The sequence below is a fragment of the Podarcis raffonei genome, chromosome 2 (genome assembly GCF_027172205.1).
Source record: "Podarcis raffonei isolate rPodRaf1 chromosome 2, rPodRaf1.pri, whole genome shotgun sequence".
Classification (NCBI taxonomy): domain Eukaryota; kingdom Metazoa; phylum Chordata; class Lepidosauria; order Squamata; family Lacertidae; genus Podarcis; species Podarcis raffonei.
In genome coordinates, this window is record NC_070603.1 from 122,761,855 (window position 1) to 122,787,445 (window position 25,591).

The following is a 25,591-nucleotide window of genomic DNA, read 5'->3' on the forward strand; positions in this document are numbered from 1 at the left end:
GAAAGGATTGCAAGTGAACCATGCTATTAACAAAATAGAATGAGGGCGGCCCTTTTTTCTCTTCTAGGGGAAATAAACTTCACAGTGAGCGCTGAAGCCCTGAACTCTGAACAGCTCTGTGGGAACGAAATAGTGGAGACTCCCCACAAGGGGCAGAAGGACACTGTGATCAAATCCCTTTTGGTCGAGGTACGAGTGGCGGCAGAGCATATGCCTGCATTGCCCAGGCTGGGCACGCTCCCGAGGGGGGCATGGCCTGGAGGGTGCCCTCCCAGGAACAGGATCGCCGCTCGGGTTCCCGGAGCAGCATGTGTGCCCTGCAGCTGGGACGGAGCGAGCCGCTCACGGGGGCACAGGGAGCTGCTCATGGTGGACATTTGGTGCGCCACCTGCCTGTGATTCCCAGGCCTCCCCCAAGTTGTCAAAACGAAGGGGGAAGGGGGAAACGCCACCGGCAAAGCGGCGCAACTCCCCCCCTTACCCCAACGGCTCAGGGTAGGCTTGGGAGTCACAGGCGCGTGGTGGTCCGAATGTCACCCCCCTCAGTGAGGGCACCTGGGGCAGTCCGCCCGCACCGCCCCTCTTCCTATGCCCCTGGTTACGAGGGCTGCTTTAATCTTGATTTGGGGTTGCATAAGTGTGATTTTGTGGGGAGTAAAGCAGACCCTCCAAGTGTCCCTATTTTCCAAGGACAGTCTCGGATTTACAGAAGCCGTCCTGGTTTCTGATTTGATTCCGGAATGTCCCGCTTCTTCCTCGCACCATTGTCACTGGAGGAATGCTGGAGGGCATGGCAGAGCAACATCTTTTGCAATTAATTGCCTGAATCATTGGGGAATAAAGAGAGAATGGGAACTTGCTCTTCCTCCTCACTGATTCCTTCTCTTTCAGCAATTACTGTATTCTCCTGTGTATAAGACAATGATTTTACTAAAAAAAAAAATGTAGTCCAAAATTGGGGGTCGTTTTATACACTTGGCTTGGGCTTTTGAAATAAGGCAACCCAAAAAAGCTCAATAACTTTGGTCAGCTTCCCTCAAAAAAAAGCTCAGAGTTGTTCTGTTTGATGTTTAAAATATTGATTTCTTAATAGTAAGGCAAACTATTTCCTTTCAGGGTCTGTTTCCTGCTTATTTTCCAAGTTTCAGTCAACGTGAGCTAGCATGTGCCAGTGTGTTAACTTATTGGCTGTATCTTGGCTGCATGTAAAATTCATATACAGGGACCTTAGGGTTTGTAATAACCAAATAACATTTAGAAAGGCTTTGTTTGCCATGAGGAACACACATTAAGTTTTCTTTATCCTTCCAACCGGACTACAGTGATACCTCAGGATGCGAGCGGGATCTGTTCCGGAGCCCCATTCGCATCCTGAGTAGAACGTAAGATGTGACTGTGTGTCTGCATGTGCGCGGGTCGCGTTTTGCTGCTTCCGTGCATGCGCGTGATGTCATTTTGAGCGTCTGCGCATGCGCAAGTGGCATAACCCGGAAGTAACGTGCTCCGTTACTTCTAGCTTGCTGTGGAGCGCAACCCGAAAGCGCTCAACCTGAAGCACATTCAACCCGAGGTATGACTGTATTTCTTTCTGCACACTGCTGGAATGCAGAATTTATTTCATTCTCCCTTCTCCTTTTCTTTTCTCTCCTCTCACGAAGCCGGAAGGCGTTGAGAAGGATGTGGTCTTCAGCAACCTGCTCTGTGCAGCTGGTAAGTGTCTGCTAATGGAGGCAACCCTACCCATTTCTCTGTATGAATCTCACAGAACTGGAAAGGGCACAACTGCACCATACAGAAACATCATCATCAGTTGACATGAGCCAACAGTGTGACGCGGCAGCTAAAAAAGCCAATGCAATTCTGGGCTGCATCAATAGGAGTATAGCATCTAGATCAAGGGAAGTAATAGTGCCACTGTATTCTGCTCTGGTCAGACCTCACCTGGAGTACTGTGTCCAGTTCTGGGCACCACAGTTCAAGAAGGACACTGACAAACTGGAACGTGTCCAGAGGAGGGCAACCAAAATGGTCAACGGCCTGGAAATGATGCCTTATGAGGAACGGCTAAGGGAGCTGGGCATCTTTAGCCTGGAGAAGAGGAGGTTAAGGGGAGATATGATAGCCATGTTCAAATATATAAAAGGATGTCATATAGAGGAGGGAGAAAGGTTGTTTTCTGCTGCTCCAGAGAAGCGGACACGGAGCAATGGATCCAAACTACAAGAAAGAAGATTCCACCTAAACATTAGGAAGAACTTCCTGACAGTAAGAGCTGTTCGACAGTGGAATTTGCTGCCAAGGAGTGTGGTGGAGTCTCCTTCTTTGGAGGTCTTTAAGCAGAGGCTTGACAACCATATGTCAGGAGTGCTCTGATGGTGTTTCCTGCTTGGCAGGGGGTTGGACTCGATGGCCCTTGTGGTCTCTTCCAACTCTATGATTCTATGATTCAGTTGCTTTTCTCTTATTTATTTATTTATTTATACATACATACTTTTCAATTTATATATTTCACTGATTTTACAATCATTTTGACATTTCAAAACTCGACTTCCTTCCCCCTCTTTCTGTGGTTCCTTAAATTAGTTTTTTTAATAACTTCTGCATGTCCAAATTAACTTAATTTACTCATTTATTCATCTTCTTTAAATATATACTCTTATAAAACTGCAGGTTATTACAATATGTAATCCTGGCAATGTTTTTATCTGTGTATAATTTATCTGTAAATATTCAATAAACCATTTCCATTCTTTGGTAAAAAAAATTGTTAACAAATTAGTTGCTTTTCTCACAGAGTGAAGCAAAGTGACAATTATTATTACTATTATTATTATTTATAGTAGTAATTACACACCCTTTGTTAGCTATTTTTCTGAGTCATATAGAGTGATTCAGTGCTTTCACCCTCAAAGCCCTAGTGATGAAGTAGACTCCACACACAAGATTTTGAAAACGACTCTTTACTTGCAGGATGGCAACTATTAAAAGCAATAATATTTATGCATATCAAGTCCAATGCAATGCATCCCTCTCCCTTGAGCCCAAGAGAGGGTCTTCTTGTTTCTTGCTTCCAAAACTGCTTCAAAGCCAATCATAAATTTTCAGCCCATAGCTCCTCAAACCTGGAAGGGAACGAAGAGTAGGTTTGCAAATGTTCCCGCTAACTGGAAGAGAGGCTGTAATATCAGGCAACAGGAATGATCAAAACTCCCTCTGTTCTGCTTCCAGAGAAGTCCAAGTCATCAGGACCTGTTTCTTTAAAGCTGCCAGGCAACGCGGTGGAGGGCTCAGCCAGGGCCTCCTTCTGTGTGCTGGGTAAGTCATGAAAACTTTCCGGGACTTGGGCTTCACAGAGACCCTGTGTAAATGCTCTATATTCCACACCATCTGGCCCAGTCTTCACCCTTCCGCATGTGAATAGCTCTCTCCAGTTCCAACGTCCTGGGCTGAGTGCAGTCGCTTATGAAGTCAAGACAGCACCGACCACATAGATGTCAGTGTTAGGTTTCTGTTATGCCATTGTGCAGTTCTTGGAGTCACAAGACTCTGTTGACATTCCAGACTGTTGGAAGTCTCACGGGAGACGGATGTTGAAGTTACTGGTTTCCTGTTTCTTTGTTCTTGTTGTTTTCTGTCTCTCACAGAGAGCAGATGCATATTCTTTTCTGTCCTGCGTAGTCAAAAATAAAGCAGCAATGTAGCACATACTTCATGTCTCCTTCTGCTGCTATCTGGGTACTCTGCTTAAAGGGGAGTGTGCCTGAAGTCTCATTCAAAGGCTTAGGTCGTTAATCACCGTCAGAGGAGAGCCGGAGGAGTAGCCTTTACAGCTGGGTCGTACAGAGGCTCCGACAGTCAGCAGGCTTGGAGGAGACCCAAGATTTGCAGAAGTAGCAAACAAAGTTGTGGAAGGAGAGCTAAGGGCTAGAGCTGGGGTGGAATGGAACAGCTCAATGAGGACTGAGCATGCACCATGGGCATGGGATGCTAGCAAACTTTTGGGAAGGGAAATCAAGTGGCAGGGGTAATGAAATGGAGTACGCTGGAAAAGAATGTATCTTTCTGGAACTCAATGCTACATGCTGTAAATACAGTGGTGCCCCGCAAGACGAACGCCTCGCAAGATGAAAAACCCGCTAGACGAAAGGGTTTTCCGTTTTGGAGGCGCTTCGCAAAACGAATTTCCCTATGGGCTTCCTTCGCAAGACGAAAGCCCATAGGGAAATCTCCGGGACAGCGGGGAAGCGCAGCACGTCTTCCCCACTGTCCTCGGACCTCCTCCGAAGGCTGGCGGCGGGGCGGAGAGACCTCCTCCCGCCGCCAGCCTTCGGAAGGCTGCTCCGAAGGCTGGCGGCGGGAGGAGGTCTCTCTGCCCCACCGGCAGCCTTCGGATGGCTGCGATCTGAAAATGCTGGCGGGCAGCAGCGAACGCTTCGCTGCCGCCCACCAGCATTTTAAAAGCCCCCGGGACAGCGGAGACTTCTCCGCTGTCCCGGGGCGATCTGAAAATGCTGGCGGGCAGCAGCGAACGCTTCGCTGCCGCCCACCAGCATTTTAAAAGCCCCCGGGACAGCGGAGAAGTCTCCGCTGTCCTGGGGGCTTTTAAAATGCTGGCAGTCGGGAGGAAAGCCCTCCTGTCCCCGGAGCTTGCGGGATGGGAGGTGGGGAGAAGGGCTTTTCTTCCCACCGCCAGCCTTCAGAACAGCCTTCTGAAGGCTGGCGGTGGGAAGAAAAGCCCTTGTCCCCCCCCCCCAGCCTTCAGAAGAGGTCGGGGGACAGACTGTCCCCGGACCTGGTCTGAAGGCGGTTTCCATAGGAACGTATTGATTGATTTTCAATGCATTCCTATGGGAAACCGTGCTTCGCAAGACGAAAAACTCGCAAGAAGAAAAAACTTGCGGAACGAATTAATTTTGTCTTGCGAGGCACCACTGTATTTGCACTTATTTTCTTCTTGTCTTTTCCCTTATTCTAGCCCATTCTTTCTTGGCCTGGCCTCTCCTTGCCTCCTTATTTATGCCTCCATCTGAGCCCAGTCATTTCTCATGTAATCTGGCACTGATAATATGTGGGAATTAGACTCTAGTTCCCATTTACAGAACTATGTGAAGGGAGGAGACCGGGTTGTTTAACCCTTTAACTAGTTCCCTTTTCCGTTCTATAAAAATTACGCAAAACACACTCTCTTTTTAAAGTTTAAATAACAAATAGCTTTTAATCAGTGTATAGTCGTACCTCGGCTCCCAAATGCCTTGGGAGTCAAACATTCTCGCTCCCAAATGATCGAAAACCGGAAGTAAGTGGTCTGGTTTTCAAATGTTCTTTTGGAAGCGGAATGTCCAATGGAGCATCTGCGGTTTCAGATTGACTGCAGCTAAACAGAAGCCGCGCTTTGGAAGTCGAACATTTGGGAAGTCAAACGGACTTCAGGAATGGATTCTGTTCGACTTCTGAGGTACGGCTGTACTTGCACTTGTTAGATTAAACATACAAGGCAGGCAGGTGTTATGTTGCTAATACACATTGCATAGATTTGTATCTTATTAGCACTTAATATCCCCTTCATGGATCACTGCCTTGCCGTGGCGAAGGGGCTTGAAGAACTCAGAGAAGCTATGAACTACGCCGAGCAGGGCACACAAGATGAATAGGTCATAGTGGAGAGTTTTGACCAAACGTGATCCACCTGGAGGAGGAACCGGCAAGCCACTCCAATATCCTTGCCAAGAAAACTCCATGGACAAAGACAACAGGCATATAAAAGTTATGACGCTGGAAGATGAGCCCCTCAGGTCGGAAGGCGTCCAACATGCTACTGGGGAAGAGCGGAGGGCAAGTACAAGTAGATCCAGAGCTGATGAAGCGGCTGGGCCAAAGCCGAAAGGACGCTCAGTTGCGGATATGCCTGGAAGCGAAAGGAAAGTCCAATGCTGTAAAGAAAAATATTGCATAGGAACCTGGAATGTAAGAACCATGAACCTAGGTAAGTTGGAGGTGGTAAAAAATGAGATGGTAAGAATAAATATTGACATCCTGGGCATCAGTGAACTAAAATGGACGGGAATGGGCGAATTCAGTTCGGATGACCATCATATCTACTACTGTGGGCAAGAAACCCGTAAAAGAAATGGAGTGGCCCTCATAGTCAACAAAAGAGTGGCGAAAGCTGTACTGGGATGCAATCTCAAAAACGATAGAATGATCTCGATACGAATCCAAGGCAGACCTTTTAACATCACAGTAATCCAAGTTTATGCACCAACTACTGGTGCTGAAGAAACTGAAATTGACCAATTCTATGAAGACTTACAACACCTTATAGAAGTGACACCAAAGAAGGATGTTCTTCTCGTTATAGGGGATTGGAATGCTAAAGTAGGGAGGCAAGAGATAAAAGGAACAACTGGCAAGTTTGGCCTTGGAGATCAAAACGAAGCAGGGCAAAGGCTAATAGAGTTCTGTCAAGAGAACAAGCTGGTCATCACAAACACGCTTTTCCAACAACACAAGAGACGACTCTACACATGGACATCACCAGATGGGCATCATCGAAATCAGATTGCTTATATTCTCTGCAGCCAAAGATGGAGAAGCTCTATACAGTCAGCAAAAACAAGACCTGGAGCTGACTGTGGCTCAGATCATCAGCTTCTTATAGCAAAATCCAAGCTTAAACTGAAGAAAGTAGGAAAAACCACTGGGCCGGTAAGATACAATCTAAGTCAAATCCCTTATGAATACACAGTGGAAGTGACGAACAGGTTTAAGGATTTAGATTTGGTGGACAGAGTGCCTGAAGAACTATGGATGGAGGCTCATAACATTGTACAGGAGGCAGCAACGAAAATCATCCCAATGAAAAGGAAATGCAAGAAAGCAAAGTGGCTGTCCAATGAGGCCTTACAAATAGCGGGGGAGAGAAGGCAAGCAAAATGCGAGGGAGATAGTGAAAGATACAGGAAATTGAATGCAGATTTCCAAAGAATAGCAAGGAGAGACAAGAAGGCCTTCTTAAACAAGCAATGCAAACAAATAGTGGAAAACAACAGAATGGGAAGAACCAGAGATCTGTTCAAGAAAATTGGAGATATGAAAGGAACATTTCGTACAAAGATAATAAAGGACAAAAGTGGTAAGGACCTAACAGAAGCAGAAGACATCAAGAAGAGGTGGCAAGAATACACAGAGGAATTATACCAGAAAGATATGGATGTCTCGTGCACCCCAGGTAGTGTGACTGCTGACCTTGAGCCAGACATGCTGGAAAGTGAAGTCAAATGGGCCTTAGAAAGCACTGCAAATAACAAGGCCAGTGGAAGTGATGGTATTCCAGCTGAACTATTTAAAATTTTAAAAGATGATGCTGTTAAGGTGCTACACTCAATATGCCAGCAAATTTGGAAAACTCAGCAGTGGCCAGAAGATTGGAGAAGATCAGTCTACATCCCAGTCCCAAAGAAGGGCAGTGCCAAAGAATGCTCCAACTACCGCACAATTGCACTCATTTCACACACTAGCAAGGTTATGATTAAAATTCTACAAGGAAGGCTCAAGCAGTATATGGATCGAGAACTCCCAGAAGTGCAAGCTGGATTTAGAAGAGGCAGAGCAACCAGAGACCAAATTGCAAACATGCGCTGGATTATGGAGAAAGCTAGAGAGTTCCAGAAAGACATCTACTTCTGCTTCATTGACTATGCAAAAGCCTTTGACTGTGTCGACCACAGCAAACTATGGCAAGTTCTTAAAGAAATGGGAGTGCCTGATCACCTCATCTGTCTCCGGAGAAATCTCTATGTGGGACAAGAAGCTACAGTTAGAACTGGATATGGAACAACTGATTGGTTCAAAATTGGGAAAGGAGTACGACAAGGCTGTATTTTATCTCCCTGCTTATTTAATTTATATGCAGAATACATCATGCGAAAGGCTGGGCTGGATGAATCCCAAGCTGGAATTAAGATTGCCGGAAGAAATATCAACAACCTCAGATATGCAGATGACACAACCTTGATGGCAGAAAGTGAGGAGGAATTAAAGAACCTTTTAATGAGGGTGAAAGAGGAGAGCGCAAAATATGGTCTGAAGCTCAACATCAAAAAAACGAAGATCATGGCCACTGGTCCCATCACCTCCTGGCAAATAGAAGGGGAAGAAATGGAGGCAGTGAGAGATTTTACTTTCTTGGGCTCCATGATCACTGCAGATGGTGACAGCAGCCACAAAATTAAAAGACGCCTGCTTCTTGGGAGAAGGGCAATGACAGGCCTAGATAGCATCTTGAGAAGTAGAGACGTCACCTTGACAACAAAGGTCCGTATAGTTAAAGCCATGGTTTTCCCAGTAGTGATGTATGGAAGTGAGAGCTGGACCATAAAGAAGGCTGATCGCCGAAGAATTGATGCTTTTTAATTATGGTGCTGGAGAAGACTCTTGAGAGTCCCATGGACTGCAAGAAGATCAAATGCATCCATTCTTAAGGAAATCAGCCCTGAGTGCTCACTGGAAGGACAGATTGTGAAGCTGAGGCTCCAGTACTTTGGCCACCTCATGAGAAGAGAAGACTCCCTGGAGAAGACACTGATGCTGGGAAAGATGGAGGGCACAAGGAGAAGGGGGCGACAGAGGACGAGATGGTTGGATAGTGTTTTCGAGGTTACCAGTATGAGTTTGACCAAACTGCGGGAGGTAGTAGAGGACAGAGGTGCCTGGCGTGCTCTGGTCCATGGGGTCACGAAGAGTCGGACACGACTAAACGACTAAACAACAACAACAACAAGCCCTTAATATTTATCTGCTGCCATCTGGCCATTCTCTCCTCCACAGCATTTTCGTTACGTACATTTCCACCTGAACTATTTCCCCCTCCCACTCCCTGATCTGTGATTTCCTGATCTGTGTTTATGGAAGTTTTTAATATTTAATGCTGTATTGTTTTTAACACTCAATTGGGAGCCGCCCAGAGTGGCTGGGGAAACCCAGCCAGATGGGCGTGCTATAAATAATTATTATTATTATTATTATTATTATTATTATTATTATTATTATTATTATTATTCCTTATGGAAATTTGCATTGCTTTGATGTTTTCTTTTGTCATGCGTTTCACTTTGTGGCTCTGCACCATCCCCTCTTATTCCAACCAATCTTTTCCCTCCCCTCCTCTTCCCACATCCCAGGGGACATCCTCGGAAGAGCTATAAAGAACCTCCACCAGCTTCTCCAGATGCCCTACGGCTGTGCGGAGCAGAACATGGCCCTCTTTGGCCCCAACATCTACATCCTGGAGTACCTGAATAAGACTGAGCAGCTGACTGAGGAGGTGAAGTCCAAGGCCATCGGATACTTAGTGGCTGGTGAGAAAAACTTGTGAAGGGAGGATGTATGGGGAGAATTCTACATTTGTTGTTCCTGCAGGGTGGGAGGAACAATGTGGATTCACTCAGAACATATTTATAAGCATGGCTGCCGGCTTTACTGGGCTGAAATCAATACATTAATTAACTACCACACTAGTTGTTGGATTGCTAGTAGGGACCAATTTTAATCACTGGGGCTTTGAGTTCAGGACACACTTTGAAACTATTGAGAAACTGAGGGTGGCGTGTCTTCTCTTGATGCCCACATAGCCTCTGAGCATCCATCACCGCCCCCTTGGTTGTGTGGCTGAGTAACCTTTCCTCCCCTGAAAAGTAAAGGTAAAGGTACCCCTGACCGTTAGGTCCAGTCACAGACGACTCTGGAGTTGCGGCGCTCATCTCGCTTTATTGGCCGAGGGAGCCAGCGTACAGCTTCTGGGTCATGTGGCCAGCATGACTAAGCCGCTTCTGGCGAACCAGAGCAGCGCACGGAAATGCCGTTTACCTTCCCGCCGGAGCGGTACCTATTTATCTACTTGCACTTTGACGTGCTTTCAAACTGCTAGGTTGGCAGGAGCAGGGACCGAGCAACGGGAGCTCACCCCGTCGCGGCGATTTGAACCACCAACCTTCTGATCAGCAAGTCCTAGGCTCTGTGGTTTAACCGACAGCGCCACCCACGTCCCTCCCCCTGAAAAGTACACAGAGCCAAAGGAGGAAGTTGGAAGAGTGGTGCTCTTTCTCACTTCCTCCTTCAACTCTATGTGCTTTACAAGGCTCGGATTAATTCTGCTGGTTCTACTCAGATCTCTTGAATGAACTAGGTGTGTGTTTGTGTACCACTTTCTTTCTGCCTCTCTGTGGGGTGAGTGGATAGCAGCATTTATCAATGGGGTTATGAATTTGTTTTGTTCTTGTTTTTATCATGTATTTTGTGTCTTTATTTTGTATGTTTTTTTACTGTGAACTGCCCTGGGATCTTTGGGTGAAGGGCGGTATACAGATTTAATTTTTGTTAAAAAATGGATAAAAAATAAATGTTAAATGATATGCGATCTTACTACATCCTTTCCCCAAAATGGCATATCTGACGAGTTTTGGGTAGCATTTAGGAAAACACTGAATGTAGCATTGCCATAAAGAGCACACTCCTCTCCTATTATTGCAGAAGTAGACATAATTCCTTAAGAATGGATTTCCTTAAGAATGGAGGAATTATTCTCCATTCTTAAGGAAATCAGCCCTGAGTGCTCACTGGAAGGACAGATCCTGAAGCTGAGACTCCAATACTTTGGCCACCTCATGAGAAGAGAAGACTCCCTGGAAAAGACCCTGATGTTGGGAAAGATGGAGGGCACAAGGAGAAGGGGACGACAGAGGACGAGATGGTTGGACAGTGTTGTCGAAGTTACCAGCATGAGTTTGACCAAACTGCAGGAGACAGTGGAAGACAGGAGTGCCTGGCGTGCTCTGGTCCAAGGGGTCACGAAGAGTCGGACACGACTAAACAACAACAACAGACATAATTCACAAAATGATAGGTGCAAAATAGAAAAGTAGTCCTTGTTTATCAGGTTTCAGAATTGTAAGTCTCAAGAAAATATTCAACCTTGTGCTTTTTTGTTGCATTACTGCTTCTTTCCATAGAAGATGCCTCTGTTGAGTTTTGGGTCAGTTGCAAATTTTATCAAGAAGATTAAAAAAGGGCAAAACCCCCCACCCCGATTCTCCTTCCATTTCAGGCTACCAGAGGCAACTGAACTACAAGCACTATGATGGCTCCTATAGCACCTTTGGACAAGATAACCGGAGCCCAGGGAACACCTGGTGAGATTGACAGAGGCCGCCTCATTTATGCCAGGCATATATATACATGTTGAGCAGGGGGAGGTTACCTGGTTGAATTGCCTTGAAAGTCCAAATACACTATGTCAGCTGGCTCACCCTTATCTATATGCTTGTGGACACTCTCATAGGGCTCTATAGGTTTGTGGGACAGGACTTGCCCTTGCAGAAGCCATGCTGGTTCTACGTCAGCAAGGCTTGTTCTTCTATATGCTTGGTAATTTTATCCTTGACAATTCTTTCCTGGGACAGATGTTAAGCTAACCAGCCTGTAATTTACACAATCCCTACCCCAGGATATGTTCTATCTTAATACAATTCTGTGTTCCTTAGCTTAAGCTGTCGATTTTTTGTCTCATACCTGAAAATGCTTTCCTGGTGTTGCATCCAATATTATTCATTCTGAGGTCCTATCAAAGGGCACATTTCTGGGCTTCTACCTTTCAAATTTCCCCGAATGCATTGGCACTGGTGCCTGACTCTGCTGTGCCCTGTGGCTTTCTTGCAGGCTGACGGCGTTTACGCTCAAGTCCTTTTCCCGAGCCAGACCCTACATCTTTGTAGAAGAAAAACAGATCCAGGACGCTCAGGCGTATCTGGCTTATAGGCAGAGAGAGACTGGCTGCTTCAGAAGCGTTGGGATCCTGTGGAACAACGCTCTGAAGGTACAGAGAGAGGGAGAGAATGCAGTCAGAACCAGATGCTGGGGCAACCTCAGAAACAAAAATTCACCAGTGTGGTTTGTGTTGGCCTTTCGGGCTGAATTAAGTTGGAAATTGTCCTGGTGTGATTATTTTACGCTGTTCTCTTGAGCTCTTTCGGAGGCCTCTGGACTGAGGAAGTTGTAGTGTGGAAGATACCATGAGAAGAGAAGATAGGCGGGAACATAGATCCCATCTCTGGGGTGCCATAATAATAATAATAATAATACAATAATAATATATTATTTATTCCCTGCCCATCTGGTTGGGTTTCCCCAGCCGCTCTGGGCGGCTCCCAACAGAATACAACAAAACATCAAGCATTAAAAACTTCCCTAAACAGGGCTGCCTTCAGATGTCTTCTAAAAGTCGGATAGTTCTTTATCTCCTTGACTTCTGATGGGAGGGCGTTCCACAGGGTGGGTGCCACTACTGAGAAGGCCCTCTGCCTGGTTCCCTGTAACTGCATTTCCTTCAGTGAGGGAACTGCCAGAAGGCCCTCGGCGCTGGACTTCAGTGTCTGGGCTGGACGATGGGGTGGAGATGCTCCTTCAAGTATACTGGCCCAAGGCCATTTAGGGCTTTAAAGGTAGCCCCACGTAGAGCACATTACAGTGTGGGTGGCCGGCCGGGTGACCCAATGCATTGCACGTGTGACATCACATGGTGTGACGAGGCCCAATGGGGTTCATCACAGCTGTGGGGGGACCAAATGGGGCCCATCACACCCTCCGGAAGGCCCGGCAATGTGTGACATCATACATGTGCGACAGGCACCCCCAATGTGGGGCGGAACCTGGTACACCTGGGCGGGAAGCAGTGCAGAACTGGAGTGGGGAGTAGGAATGGGACTATTTGCATGGAAACCATCCATGATAGGAGACCCATGTGGACTGGAGCTCTAAGTATGGTGGACAGCCAGAAGAAGTGCATCCTAGTATCAGGTGGGTTTTGGAGAAGGTGGATCTTGGGAGATGGAGAAGGACCTTCACATACCCCATGGCGCTGCCTTTTCCGCTTTCTTTCCTACAGGGTGGGGTGGATGATGAGATCAGTCTCTCTGCCTACATCACTGCTGCTTTGCTGGAGAGCCATCTGCCTCTCGATGTAAGTATCTGTCTTCTCCTTCCCGAAGCCCATTGTGGAACAAACAGTCACGCAGGGCAGGCAGGAGGTGCCCCCCACAATCACAGCGGAATCTCTCTCGGCAAATTCCAAATCAACAAACAAGTGGGGTGCATGTTTCCTTCTCAAAGCAAAGCAACCAGCCTTCTTTCTCGTGCAGAGGGCAGGAGAACCCATGACCCTCCAGATCTTGTCAGACTACAACTTCCATCTGCCCCAGCCAACATGGCAAATGCTCAGGGATGACGGGCTCTGTAGTCAACCACAGATGTTCTCTAACTCAAGTCTAGCAAGTGGCCTTCATGCGTTCTGTGGCGGGAATTTGTTTCACTATCCTGGCAGAGCTGAGAATTTTCCTGGTTTGCTTAAGATGGGTTTTCTTCATTCCAGTGGGAGAAGATGCAGGACACATTCCTCAGATGAAGGGTGGTCTAGAAATTTAATAAATGAATAAAAATAAAAGGGGTTTTCCAGAGGCACCTGGTTGTGAGAACAGGGTTCCAGACTAGATGGGCCCTTTGTGTGATCTAAGGCGCTCTTCTGATGTTCTTATGTCTTTGCTCTGCCCAGCTTCCTGCAGCGGATGGGCCTGACTCTGCTATTCCAGCCACCACCTACGGGTTCCCCCCAGGCCTTCTGAAACAGCTACAATGGCTTGGGCTAAGCCTCTCCTCCCTCCCTTCTCTCCACAGCATCCCACCGTCCGTAATGCCCTGTTCTGCCTGGAGACGGCGGCTCAGGCGAAAGAGATCCACGTTTACAGCCTGGCCTTGCTGGCTTATTCCTTTGCCCTGGCAGGGAAGGAGGAGCAGAGGCAGAAAATGCTGCAGTTACTCCACGAGGAAGCCGTGCAAGAAGGTGAGAACGGATCTCTGGGTGGAAGGGAAGGGTGTAGTACTCAACCCTTCTTCAGCTCCGAGGGCCTTCTGGCTGTTCCCTCATTGTGAGAAGTGAGGTTACAGGGAACCAGACAGAGGGCCTTCTCGGTGGTGGTGCCCGCCCTGTGGAACGCCCTCCCTTCAGATGTCAAGGAAATAAGCAGCTATCTTATCTTTAAAAGACATCTGAAGGCAGCCCTGTTTAGGGAAGTTTTTAATATTTAATGCTGTATTGTTTTTAATATTCAGTTGGGGAAACCCAGCCAGATGGGCAGGGTCTAAATAATATATTATTATTATTATTATTATTATTATTATTATTATTATTATTATCCCCTTGAAAATCTGGCTCCTCATTCCCTGGTGGGAATGAATAGTTGGCAATGCAGACAAAACCACCAGTCCAAAGATCCGCCTTCTATTCAGGATCCAAACAGTTTGCTGGCCCTCTTCCCACATTGTTAGTGGTGCCTGGGTTGCTCGACCCAAACATTAACGACTCCCTCCCTCCCTGAAGTGGATGGCTCCCTTCACTGGCAGCGGCCTGGAAAGAAAGAGGTGGACATGTACCTTTCATTCTTTGGTCCTCCCCGGGCTCCCTCTGCGGAGGTGGAGATGACAGCCTACGCCCTCCTGAGTTACCTGACCAAACAGCCAGCGCCGTCCCAGGAAGAGCTGGGGATAGCCACTCGCATTGTCAAGTGGCTCAGCCGGCAACAGAACCCCACTGGGGGCTTCTCTTCCACTCAGGTAAGCCTCCTTCCTTCCTTCCTTCCTTCCTTCCTTCCTTCCCTGCCATTCTCTCCTTCCAGGGATCCATACCAAAGTTTGCTAGGAGCGATGGGGAGGCACAGCAAGCTGTCAGGGCTGTTGCAAACCCTTGAACCCTTGAAATCCAATCAAAAATTCTTTACAGAATGGGAATGCATAGGAGAATACACGAAGAAATACGGTGTTAAAGCAGAACTCTTAATAGGCAATTGTTAAGCGAGTAAGGACAAAAGAAGTAATTGTAATTTAACAGTTTTCAAGTTACTCTATTTTATCAAAGCAACTAGAAAAAAATATATTATGATGGGAAGATCTCACACAGGTGAAGTGAAGCAGTGGGGAGGAGGGGAGGGTTAGGTTGAAATTGGGAAATAAAATAATATATGGGACAGCAAAGGATAGAATAGATTCTTATAGAATAGTAATATATTGTAACCAGAATAGAAGTTTAAAAGTGGAAGTAAATGTACTTTTTGTTTTTTCATTATTGTAATAGTTATTATTTCTTATCGCTAGAAGGCAATGTTAATTTAGACTTCTTTGTTTTGCTGTCTGTATAATTTTTTTTTAAGTCAATAAAAAAAAAAGATCTCTAAATCATAGGAAATTGGGGTATGGTAATGGAAAGCCCAGGGCCCGTTGAGGATGTTGCCAAAGTTTGGATGCCTTGGCTGAGAATCAAACCCCAAGGAACCCAAATTCTCACAATAACTTTGAGGTGACCATTGATGTCCCCCTCGGTCAGCTTCTTCCCTGGCAGATTGGGGTATACCAACTCCCTTGTTCATTGGGGCCACTTATACATCCTCCATGTGGGGCTACCTTTGAAGGTGACTCGGAAACTGCAATTAATCCAGAATGCGGCAGCTAGACTGGTGACTGGGAGTGGCCGCCAAGACCATATAACACCGGTCCTGAAAGACCTTCCTTGGCTCCCAGTACGTTTCCAAGCACAATTCAAATTGTTGGTGCTGACCTTTAAAGTCCTAAATGGCCTCGGTCCTGTATACCAGAAGGAGCATCTCCACCTCCATCATCCAGCCCGGACACTGTGATCCAGCTCTGACGGCCTCCTGGCAGTTCCCTTGCTGTGAGAAGTGAGGTTACAGGGAACCAGGCAGAGAGCCTTCTCAGTAGTGGCGCCTGCCCTGTGGAACGCCCTCCCAGCAGATGTCAAAGCAACAAACAACTATTTTACTTTTAAAAGACACCCGAAGGCGGCCCTGTTTAGGGAGGTTTTTAATGTCTGACTCTGTATTGTTTTTGATATTTGGTTGGAAGCCGCCCAGAGTGGCTGGGGAGACCCAGTCAGATGGGCGGGGTATAAATAAATTATTATTGTTATTATTATTATTATTATTATTATTATTATTACTCCACAAAGTGGAAATGCATTCCCAACAAAAGAGGACAACAGACTTGTGCAGAGAAAGAGATGGAAATGTGGAAATGATTACTGTAATGTATAGAAATGCAAGACTAGAGCAAGGAGGACTGTGACCTCTGTGCCTGCCTATGCTGTCCGGATGGGCAACTCTTGTGTGCCAAGGCCCGGTGACCCGCATTTCCCTAGTGGATAGTGTTGGGATACTGCCAGGGAGACAAAGTCCATCTGAGCCCCCAAGGCGGCTGCCGGACGTTCCATCGATCTCCCGTAGTCACGCAGTATCAGCAATAGTGACACGAAGCCTCAAGAATAGATAGCCACATTCTTAGGCTTGTGCACACTCTATCAGCAGAATTCACACAGCAAAAGATGCACAGCAGGAGAGCATATTTACAGTTTATTCAGCGTTGGTCAGAACAAAGAAACCATGACCGCCTGCTCTGGCTGCTCAGGCAACAAGAAGAAAACGAAAGCAACTGAAAACATAAACATCCTGTGAACAGGAAATACGCAGGCTGTGACACAAACATCCTGCTCCCTTTTAAGGGGGAACAGAAATATCCTAACAGATAGTAACCTCCCTCCATCCAAACAAAGGCTTACTCAACGCCTAACCTGACAAAGTTGTGACGATTGCTACAAGGTAGGTGTATACCAAATGGCTGGTGTGAAGGGCGCGAGAGGAGGGCTCTCTGGCCATACCACGATTTAAATTTCCCATGGCCACGCCTCCTGCTGACACTAATTGGTCGGTGGAACTACCCCTGGGCGGGGCCCTGCCCAGCGACGCAGCTTAGATGGCAAAAGTGGCAACGTGTTTAAGTTGCTAACTATACATTGGAATCTACTCTGGGTCAATAGGAGTAGAATTCATGACAAGATGGATGACAATTAGGGGGCCCTTCCAACTCTGCAGTTCTACTAGTCTATGATAACTGGACTTCAACCAGGGGACAACTTCAAACTGAGGACTGTCCTCTCTACAACAAGGTCCATGCCCACCTTCCCCTGCGTCTGTGTTGCAGGACACTGTGGTTGCCCTCCAGGCCCTCTCCCTCTACGGTGCCCTTACCTACTCCAAGAGCAGCACGGGCACAAAAGTGACCCTGAGCTCCACAGGGGGCGTCCTGAGGCAGTTCCAGGTGGACAGCACCAACCGCCTGCTTCTCCAGTGCCAGGCTCTGCCCAGAGTGCCAGGGGACTACGGCAGCACGGCCACGGGGGACGGCTGTGTCCACGTCCAGGTGAGTGAGTGTCCCACCCGGGATGGGTGCCTGGGAAAGAGAAAGTGTGACATGTGGTGTTCTGGATCCCAGCAACACAACTGCCTGGGCCAGCACTGCCTGGCGCAAAGATCAGGTGGCCCACGAGACTGTTGAGGTTGCACAAGGTGGTGGCAGCTTTGCTTTGGAAGACATTGCCCTGCCCTAGAAATGATCTGGTGGAGTATGGAGAAACCAAGTTGGGGCAGTTGCCCTGAGCAGGTAGCAAGAACGAAAGGATGGGGGACCCTGATCTTGGCAGCAGTATGTTTGGAAATGATCTAGGGGTCAACATTGTGTTAGCCAAGAAGCTAATGCAGTTCTAGACTGCATCAGTGGAAGTATTGTGTCCAGATCAAGAGAAGTAATAGTACCACTGCCTGGAGTACTGTGTCCAATTATGGGCACCAAAGTTTAAGAAAGGTATTGAAAAGCTGGGATGTGTGCAGAGGAGGGCAACCAAGATGATCAAGGGTCTGGAGACCAAGCCTTATGAGGAACAATTGAGGGAGTTGGGTATGTTTGGTCTGGAGAAGAGAAGACTGAGGGGTGACATGATAGTCAACTTCAAACAAACTGAAGGGCTGTCACATGGAGGATGGAGCAAGCTTGTTTTCTGCCGCTCCAGTGGGTAGGACCCAAACCAATGGGTTCAAAATAAAAGAGATTCTAACTAATCATTGGGAAGAACTTTCTGACAGTAAGAGCTGTTTGGAGGGTAGTGGGCAATCCTTCACTGGAGATTTTAAATGGAGTTGGGATGGCCATCCGTTAGGGATTCCTTAGCTAGGATTCCTGCATTTCATGGGGTTGGACAAATGATCATTGGGATCCCTTCCAACTCTACTATGGTTCTATGACCAGTAAGCAAGGCCTTATCGCAACTTAGCAAGCCAGGGAATGGAAATAGGTCATTCAGAATCCTAGAGATGTGCCAATGAAGGGATATGCTGTCCCAGCAAAGGCTAGATGCTAACTGAACCATTATATTGTGTCTAAGACACTCCACCTTTAAAGGGGCAGACCTCCAGCCTGAAGCTAGGGCCTGTGTCCTCTCTCTGCTAACTCTTATAAAGCCCTCAGGTGTGAGGACTCTGGCCCATCTGGGGGTATTGGCTAGGGGGCTGCATTGGTTGATGGGCTCAGTGATGTCAAGTTCCAGATTAGCCCCTTGGTTGGCTGTGCTACTGCCCTCCTGGTTCCAGGTGCCTCTTACCCTCTGAGTTGGTGTCCAGGTCACTGCTGTAAATCTAGGACATGCCTGATGCAGAGAGAGAGAGAGAGAGAGAGAGAGAGAGAGACCCTCCCATCAGATGTCAAGGAGATAAAGAACTACACAACTTTTAGAAGACATCTGAAGGCAGCCCTGTATCGGGAATTTTTAAAATGTTTGATGTTTTACTATGTTTTTATGTGTGCTGGAAGCCACCCAGAGTGGATGGGGAAACCCAGCCTGGTGGGTGGGGTATAAATAATAAAATTACTAATTATTATTAGAGCCCTGTTTCCTTTCCAGACCACTTTGAAATACAACGTGCAGCCACACCAGGAAGAGGCGCCGTTCATGCTGGAGGTACGCACAGTTCCAGAGACCTGCGCTGGACCCAAAGCCCACCAAACCTTTGACGTTGCCATCAATGTCAGGTAGCCCCCTTCATTGGCCAAGGCTATTTGGGAATCTGGACCATCCCACAATCAGGATGTATTAGAACAGCAGTTCTCATCCTGTGGGTCCCCAGTTGTTGGACTACAACTCCCATCACCCCTGAGCTCTGGCCTTGCTAGCTAGGGGTGATGGTAGTTGTGGGGGATCCACAAAGGCTGTATTAGAAGATGGATAGATGGTTACGGGGTGGGCTGTCAGGGGCGAAGAGTGGTGCGATTATTTCCCCTCTCTCTTTGGCTTCTCAGTTACACCGGCAACCGACCGGCCTCCAACATGGCCATCATCGATGTTAAGATGCTCTCGGGATTCATCCCAGTGAAACCATCCGTAAAGCAGGTAAGAGCTTCGTTTGTGTGTGAAGGTCGCGCCACAAACTACAGCCTACTTCCTTGGCTGTAGGAGACTTGAGAAGAAAAGAGCTGCCTTTACCATATTGCCCACCTACCCCAGGCATCTTCTCTCCAAAAACAGCCACGAGGATCCGTCTGGGTGTTTCACAAGCGGGAATTCTCCTTGTGTTTGTTAGTCTGTCTCCAAACTTTGCTACTCTGAGGCCTGCAACCTTTGTTCACAGAGGCGCCAGTGAGCTTTCGCAGCTGATGGATACAGTAATTGGCCATGGGATTGTCCAATCCCGTCTTGGTTTTAAAGTCAGGTGACCTAACAGGCATAGTCATATCTTGGGGCTGCGAATGTTGTACTAGCTTGCAATGTCCACTAGCCACTAGTTAAGTCACTTGGAGACCTTCTGGTGACAAGTGACTAATGTCTAATAAATGAATGAATGAATAAATATAAGCCAAGGACACCACACAGCTCAACCTCCTCTGCCAGGACTACAGAGAAGGCTCTCCTTGCCCTCACCTTAAGGTAGACTACGCTGCACTCCCTGAGGCTTCAGAGATCGCCTTTCCCCATATATGCCCACTCGACCCCTTCAATTGGCGGAACTGGCACTCTTGCATTTGCCGCATAATACCTGTTCCGCATTTGTAAGAACTCAATCTTCTAGTGCACTGTGGAACTCCCTGCCTCTTGACACCAGGCAACTGTTAAAAACATTCTTGTTTGGACAAGCTAACCCAGGTGCTTAGGAAGCTAATGCGAGTTTCAATCTGCTTTCAGTCTACTGCTATATTAACTTTTTGAATGTTTCAAATTATTGTTGTTGAGGTTTCTTATTCAGAGTTTTATCATTTTATCTTTTTCATGAACTGCTTTGAGGTTGCTTCTTTTACAGTCAATAAGTGTATGAATTCTATGAAATAAAGAAACAACAACAATCTTCATTTTGCGCCCACCAGCTGGAAAGCCACAATCTGGTCCAGCGCACGGAAGTGAGCACCAGTCATGTCCTGCTGTATTTGGAGAAGGTGAGCAAAGATGTCAGGCTTGGGCAATTCTCTCCTTCCCCAGTAGCATCAAGGAAGAAACAAGGAAGTTCGTATTTATGGTTTTATTCAGTCATTGTGTCGCAAGACAAAGAACCCAGCCCTGAACTCCACAGTGACGTTGCTCACTTTAAGCTCCTCCCCATCTTTTCCCAGCAACAGTACCTGGCTCTATGGAGGGCCTCAGAAGACAAATGTCGTTGAGCCCTTTGCTCTTGAATTCTAATTGAGCGGAGAGTCCAGGGGCATGGTGGTGTTTCTATGCTCTGTCTCTGTTGCCAGTTCTCCCCCTCCTTCTCCTAACACCTCATAACTTGGCAGCTCTGTGTTCTGCTGTAATTCAATCCTGTTTCTCTCTTCTCCTGAAACTGCTGGAGAAAGGGGGGGCAATCCCCCCAGTGGATGCAGAGGAGAAAGAGGAGGCGATCCCTAACCCTCCTCTTCTGTCCAGTCCCTGACAATAGAGGGCAGAGACAGGAGGCAGGAGAATCTCTCCTTTGGTCCTGTATACCTGAAGGAGCGTCTCCACCCTCATCGTTCTACCCGGACACTGAGGTCCAGCGCCGAGGGCCTTCTGGTGGTTCCCTCGCTGCGAGAAGCCAAGTTACAGGGAACCAGGCAGAGGGCCTTCTCAGTAGTGGCACCTGCCCGGTGGAACGCCCTCCCACCAGATGTCAAAGAGAAAAACAGCTACCAGACTTTTAGAAGAAACCTGAAGGCAGCCCTGTTTAGGGAAGCTTTTAATGTTTGATGTATTACAGTATTTTAATATTTTGTTGGACGCTACCCAGAGTGGCTGGGGAAGCCCAGCCAGATGGGCGGGGTATAAATATATTATTATTATTATTATTATTATTATTATTATTATTATTATTATTATTATTATTATTATCTGGGTGCACTGGTGGGCAGAGTGAGAGGAAGGTGGGATTTGCTCCTCACACTCATTCCTTTGGAAACATGGATAAGCTACCAGGACAGCGGTTGACCTTCTCTCTCTCTCTCTCTCTCTCTCTCTCTCTCTCTCTCTCTCTCTCTGTCTCTCTCTCTCATTGCAAACCAGACATTGCACCTCCAAATTGCATAATGGGAGTACTGCAATATTGATTCTGTGATTCCACAATCACTTGGCTATGTGAGAGGAGGGAAGAGAGGATGATACTGTTCAAACCCTTCCTCTTCTTCACCTCAAGGAAGGACAGAGGGATGGTGCGGAGCCTGTGGAGGAGATTTCCTTCCTGCATAGAAGGTTGGAGTTTGTTGGGAGAGAAGGCTTGGCATTCAGGGTACCACTCTGAATGCTGCTCATTGTAGCCGCTGGAGATGTGCAGGGCATCAGATGGGGAAGATTGTAACTGTGTGAGAGAGAGGCACCGACAAACCAGAAGCCCTAATCAATCCCACCAGTGCTCCTTACACACCCATTGCAGAAGGGGGCCGCTCAGATACGGGGAAATGAACCTTCTGGAGAAGCCATCCTAGAGAAAAGACAAAGTTTTGTTCATGCCCTCCGCCATTTCTTTGCTGGGTGTGTGAAGGTCTGTCTTAGCTGCCAGTTGACTCATATCTGGAACCAATAATAATAATAATAACAACAACAACAACAACAACAACAACAACAACAACAACAACAACAACAACAATAATAATAATAATTTATACCCTGCACATCTGCCTGGGTTTCCCCAGCCACTCTGGGAGGCTCCCAACAGAATATTAAAAACACAATAAAACATCAAACATTAAAAACTTCCCTAAACAGGGCTGCCTTGTTCCCTGTAACCTCACTTTTCACAGTGAGGGAACTGCCAGAAGGCCCTCGGAACCGGACCTCAGTGTCCAGGCTGAACGATGGGGGTGGAGATGCTCCTTCAGGTATACTGGACAGAGGCTCTTTAGAGCTTTAAAGGTCAGCACCAACACTTTGAATTGTGCTCGGAAACGTACTGGGAGCCAAGGAAGGTCTTTCAGGACCAGTGTTATATGGTCTCGGCTGCCACTCCCAGTCACCAGTCTAGCTGCCACATTCTGGATTAGTTGTAGTTTCTGGATCACCTAAAAGGTAGCCCCACATAGAGCGTATTGCCGTAGTCCAAGTAGGAGATAACCAGAGCATACACCACTTTGGCGAGTCAGTCTGTGGGCAGGGCGGGTCTCAGCCTGCATACCAGATGGAGCGAGTAAACAGCTGCCCTGGACACAGAATCTCAGCAGTCTTGTGATTCTGTATCTCACGTGATGATCCCACCTGCTTGTCCACAGGTGACCAACATGACCCAGAGCTACACCTTCACTGTGGAGCAGGACGTGCCTGTCCAGAACTTAAAGCCAGCTGTGGCAAGAGTCTATGATTACTATGAAACAGGTGAGAAAGGCCCCCCACATTGAAGACCATTAAGGCTCACATATCCCACTTCTTAGTTAACTCCCAAAAGCAAACTTTAGAACCACCATGCAATAGGTGCGTTTATGAGCATTCTGCAACCAACCCCTTAAAAACCACCCACTAGTCTAAAAGTGGTGATGGAGAAAGCTCTGGGAGGCAGAGGCTGGCCTGACCACCTTTCTTTCTCTGTTGCTTCCATCTCTTTCCAGATGATGTTGCTGATGCAGAGTACAGCGCCCCCTGCAGTACAGGTAGAGTATGAATAGAGATTGCCTTGTGCAAATCTGAACTGGCTCGAAACTACCAAAGGCCATCCCAGACCATAATCCAGCTTTCTTTGGGGGGCAGGACATGATATAGGGGAGTGGTTTCCAAACCTTTTAGGGCCTCTGCCCCCTTGGTTCCCCAAAAATCATCCTCCCCTCATAGTTGTCAATGTTTCCCTTTTTAAAAGGAAAATTCCCTTATTCCGAATAGGATTCCTCACAAGAAAAGTTGACAGCTACCGTATTTTTCGCCCTATAGGACGCACTTTTCCCCCTCCAAAAATGAAGGGAAAATGTGTGTGCGTCCTATGGGGCGAATGCAGGCTTTCGCTGAAGCCTGGAGAGCCCCACCGCCAGCCCCACAAGCTCGGGGGACAGCGGGGAGGCGCAGCGCGCCTTTCCCACTGTCCCCCGACTTGGTTAGAAGGCTGGCGGAGGGCTTCCCCCTCCTCCAACCCCGCAAGCTCCCAGAGCCATGCCAAAGCTGCACGCAGCTTCGGCATCGCTCTGGGTCCCGTTCTGGGGGCTGGGGGAGGGGGAAGCTTGGGCTTCCCCCGCCCCAGCCCTGCGCCTGGGGGGGAAAAATAATTTCCCCCCTTTATTTCCCCCCCCCAAAATCTAGGTGCGTCCTATGGGCCGGTGCGTCCTATAGGGCGAAAAATACGGTATGTCCTACCCTACCCTATAAAAAGCATCATTCAAAACAGCAGTTTTCACGACCCACGAAAGAAGGCAATAACACAATAAAATTCAAAAGGGTGACAATTAATTGCATGTTTATTCAAAACCTAATTCAACTCTTTCATTGATTCAACAAAACGGATGAGTTTGATGCAGTGCTGCCAGATTTTTAAAGCCTGATAGTCATTTACACTTCCAGCACCGCCCCCCCTCGCTGCCCACTTGCCTCTTAGCACCACCCCAAGTAATCCCACTGCCCCCCAGGGCATGGTACTGCCCATTTTGGGAACCACTGATTTAGTGTCCTGGATTAAAGCAACTTGAATGGAGGCCAGGCCTCCTGCTGGGCAGGTTGAAGGGCCCCACCTGGGCTGCCAGGTTTGGGGAAGGGCATGAAACGGCAGTAGTTGGGCATATGGGGGGGGGTTGGAGGGGGGTTGCCATCTGGATCTCCTGCCTCTGTTTCCCCAGAGCATACTGGGACACTTGGGGGTGAATGCTTGGCCAAAGGAGATTCTTACATTCTTTCCTCCACTGCAGCCGAAACTAAACAGGGGAATGAATGATGAAGAATGCAGCCCATCGCTTCCCAGGCGGACTCTGCTGGCGTCTGGTCTCCTCGCTGACCCAAACAGGACTAATTTAGCCAGCTAGCCCTGGTGATCGTCCAATGTTTATTTGATGGATTTCCCTCCTAAATTGATTTTTTAACACTGAATTTATTATTACTCACGTTTTATACTGTATTTTATGCTGCTTTTTGTTGCATCAATTAAGTGTTTTAAATTTGTTGTTAGCTGCCCTGAGCCCAGTTTTCTGAACCGGGAAGGGCGGGGTATAAATAAAAAAATATTATTATTATTATTATTATTATTATTATTATTATTATTATTATCATTATCTTCCTTCCACTGGATAAGGGGGGGGACAGAGCAGTGGCTATGAAGAGGGAAGAAGGATTTCTCCAAATGCAAGGCTCATCCACATCTCTGCTTTCCCCCGGGAAAAAGCCACTTTTTACCGCTGAGTCGGAGCAAACATTGATTGGGTTTTCTCCATCTTGAGGTTTGCTCTGATTTAGCGCTCAAGAGAGCGTTATCCAAGGGAAAGTAGTGGGGTAAAGGATTTTTTTTTTCTAGAAATGGGACAAGCGGAAGTGTGTGGCCCAGTTTGCTTATTCCACCCCTTGATAGTCCCAAAGGTCTGAACTGCAGCCTGCTCTGGCAAAACCCGGAATAACAAAAGGAAGAAGAGGGGATCGCTACAAACTCAGGCACCTCCTTTGTTGTTTTTTGTCTTCATTTTGAGATCCTTCTGTGTGGCTTCAATTTCCCTCTACAGGATAAAATAAAAGAGAACCATATTTTTGATTCCAGTCATGTCTCAAGCATATCTCTGCGGGCATTTCTGGGGTGGGATGTGGTGCGAGTCCAACCATTTATTTTTGGTGTTTTATATTCTCTGGTGCATTTTAGTTTTCCAACTGGCCCAAAATCAAACAGCATTAGGGTTGAGCAGCCAGTTTAGCAGCAAACTCATAAAGCAGGTTGCTGCTGAAGGTTGCATGCGGTTTGTTTGTGTGTGTATGTATGTAGCTGCAGATGAAGCAGATGAAAGAACATAAGAAGATCCCTGGTGGATCAAGCCCATGGCCCTTATAGTCCAGCATCCTGATCTCACAGTGGCCAACCAGATGTCTCTAGGAAGCCCACAAGCAGCACCTGAGCATTATAGATTTTCTTCTCCCGGTCCACTACCTCCAGGAGATGATGGGAAGGACAATGTGGATTATATGAAGCATCTGATGATGTCGTCAGAAACAGGCAAGAAGGAAGCAGGAAGAAAGATGTTTGGAAATCAAAGAAAACCATGA

At 47.3% G+C, this 25,591-nt stretch overlaps 1 protein-coding gene across 1 annotated transcript in view; it reads left to right on the forward strand.

The window, feature by feature from the left end:
• Positions 1-25,093, forward strand: part of LOC128408858 (alpha-2-macroglobulin-like) — a 65,046-nt gene extending 39,953 nt beyond the window's left edge. The window contains 16 exon segments of the mRNA XM_053378878.1: positions 68-189; positions 1,659-1,710; positions 3,229-3,315; positions 9,180-9,356; positions 11,102-11,186; positions 11,713-11,869; positions 12,938-13,012; positions 13,723-13,888; positions 14,426-14,658; positions 17,092-17,310; positions 18,845-18,972; positions 19,240-19,330; positions 20,299-20,367; positions 22,648-22,750; positions 22,981-23,022; positions 24,259-25,093. Coding sequence (XP_053234853.1) covers positions 68-189; positions 1,659-1,710; positions 3,229-3,315; positions 9,180-9,356; positions 11,102-11,186; positions 11,713-11,869; positions 12,938-13,012; positions 13,723-13,888; positions 14,426-14,658; positions 17,092-17,310; positions 18,845-18,972; positions 19,240-19,330; positions 20,299-20,367; positions 22,648-22,750; positions 22,981-23,022; positions 24,259-24,284 — 1,832 coding nt within the window. The 3' untranslated portion in view covers positions 24,285-25,093.
• Positions 25,094-25,591: the final 498 nt, after the last annotated feature.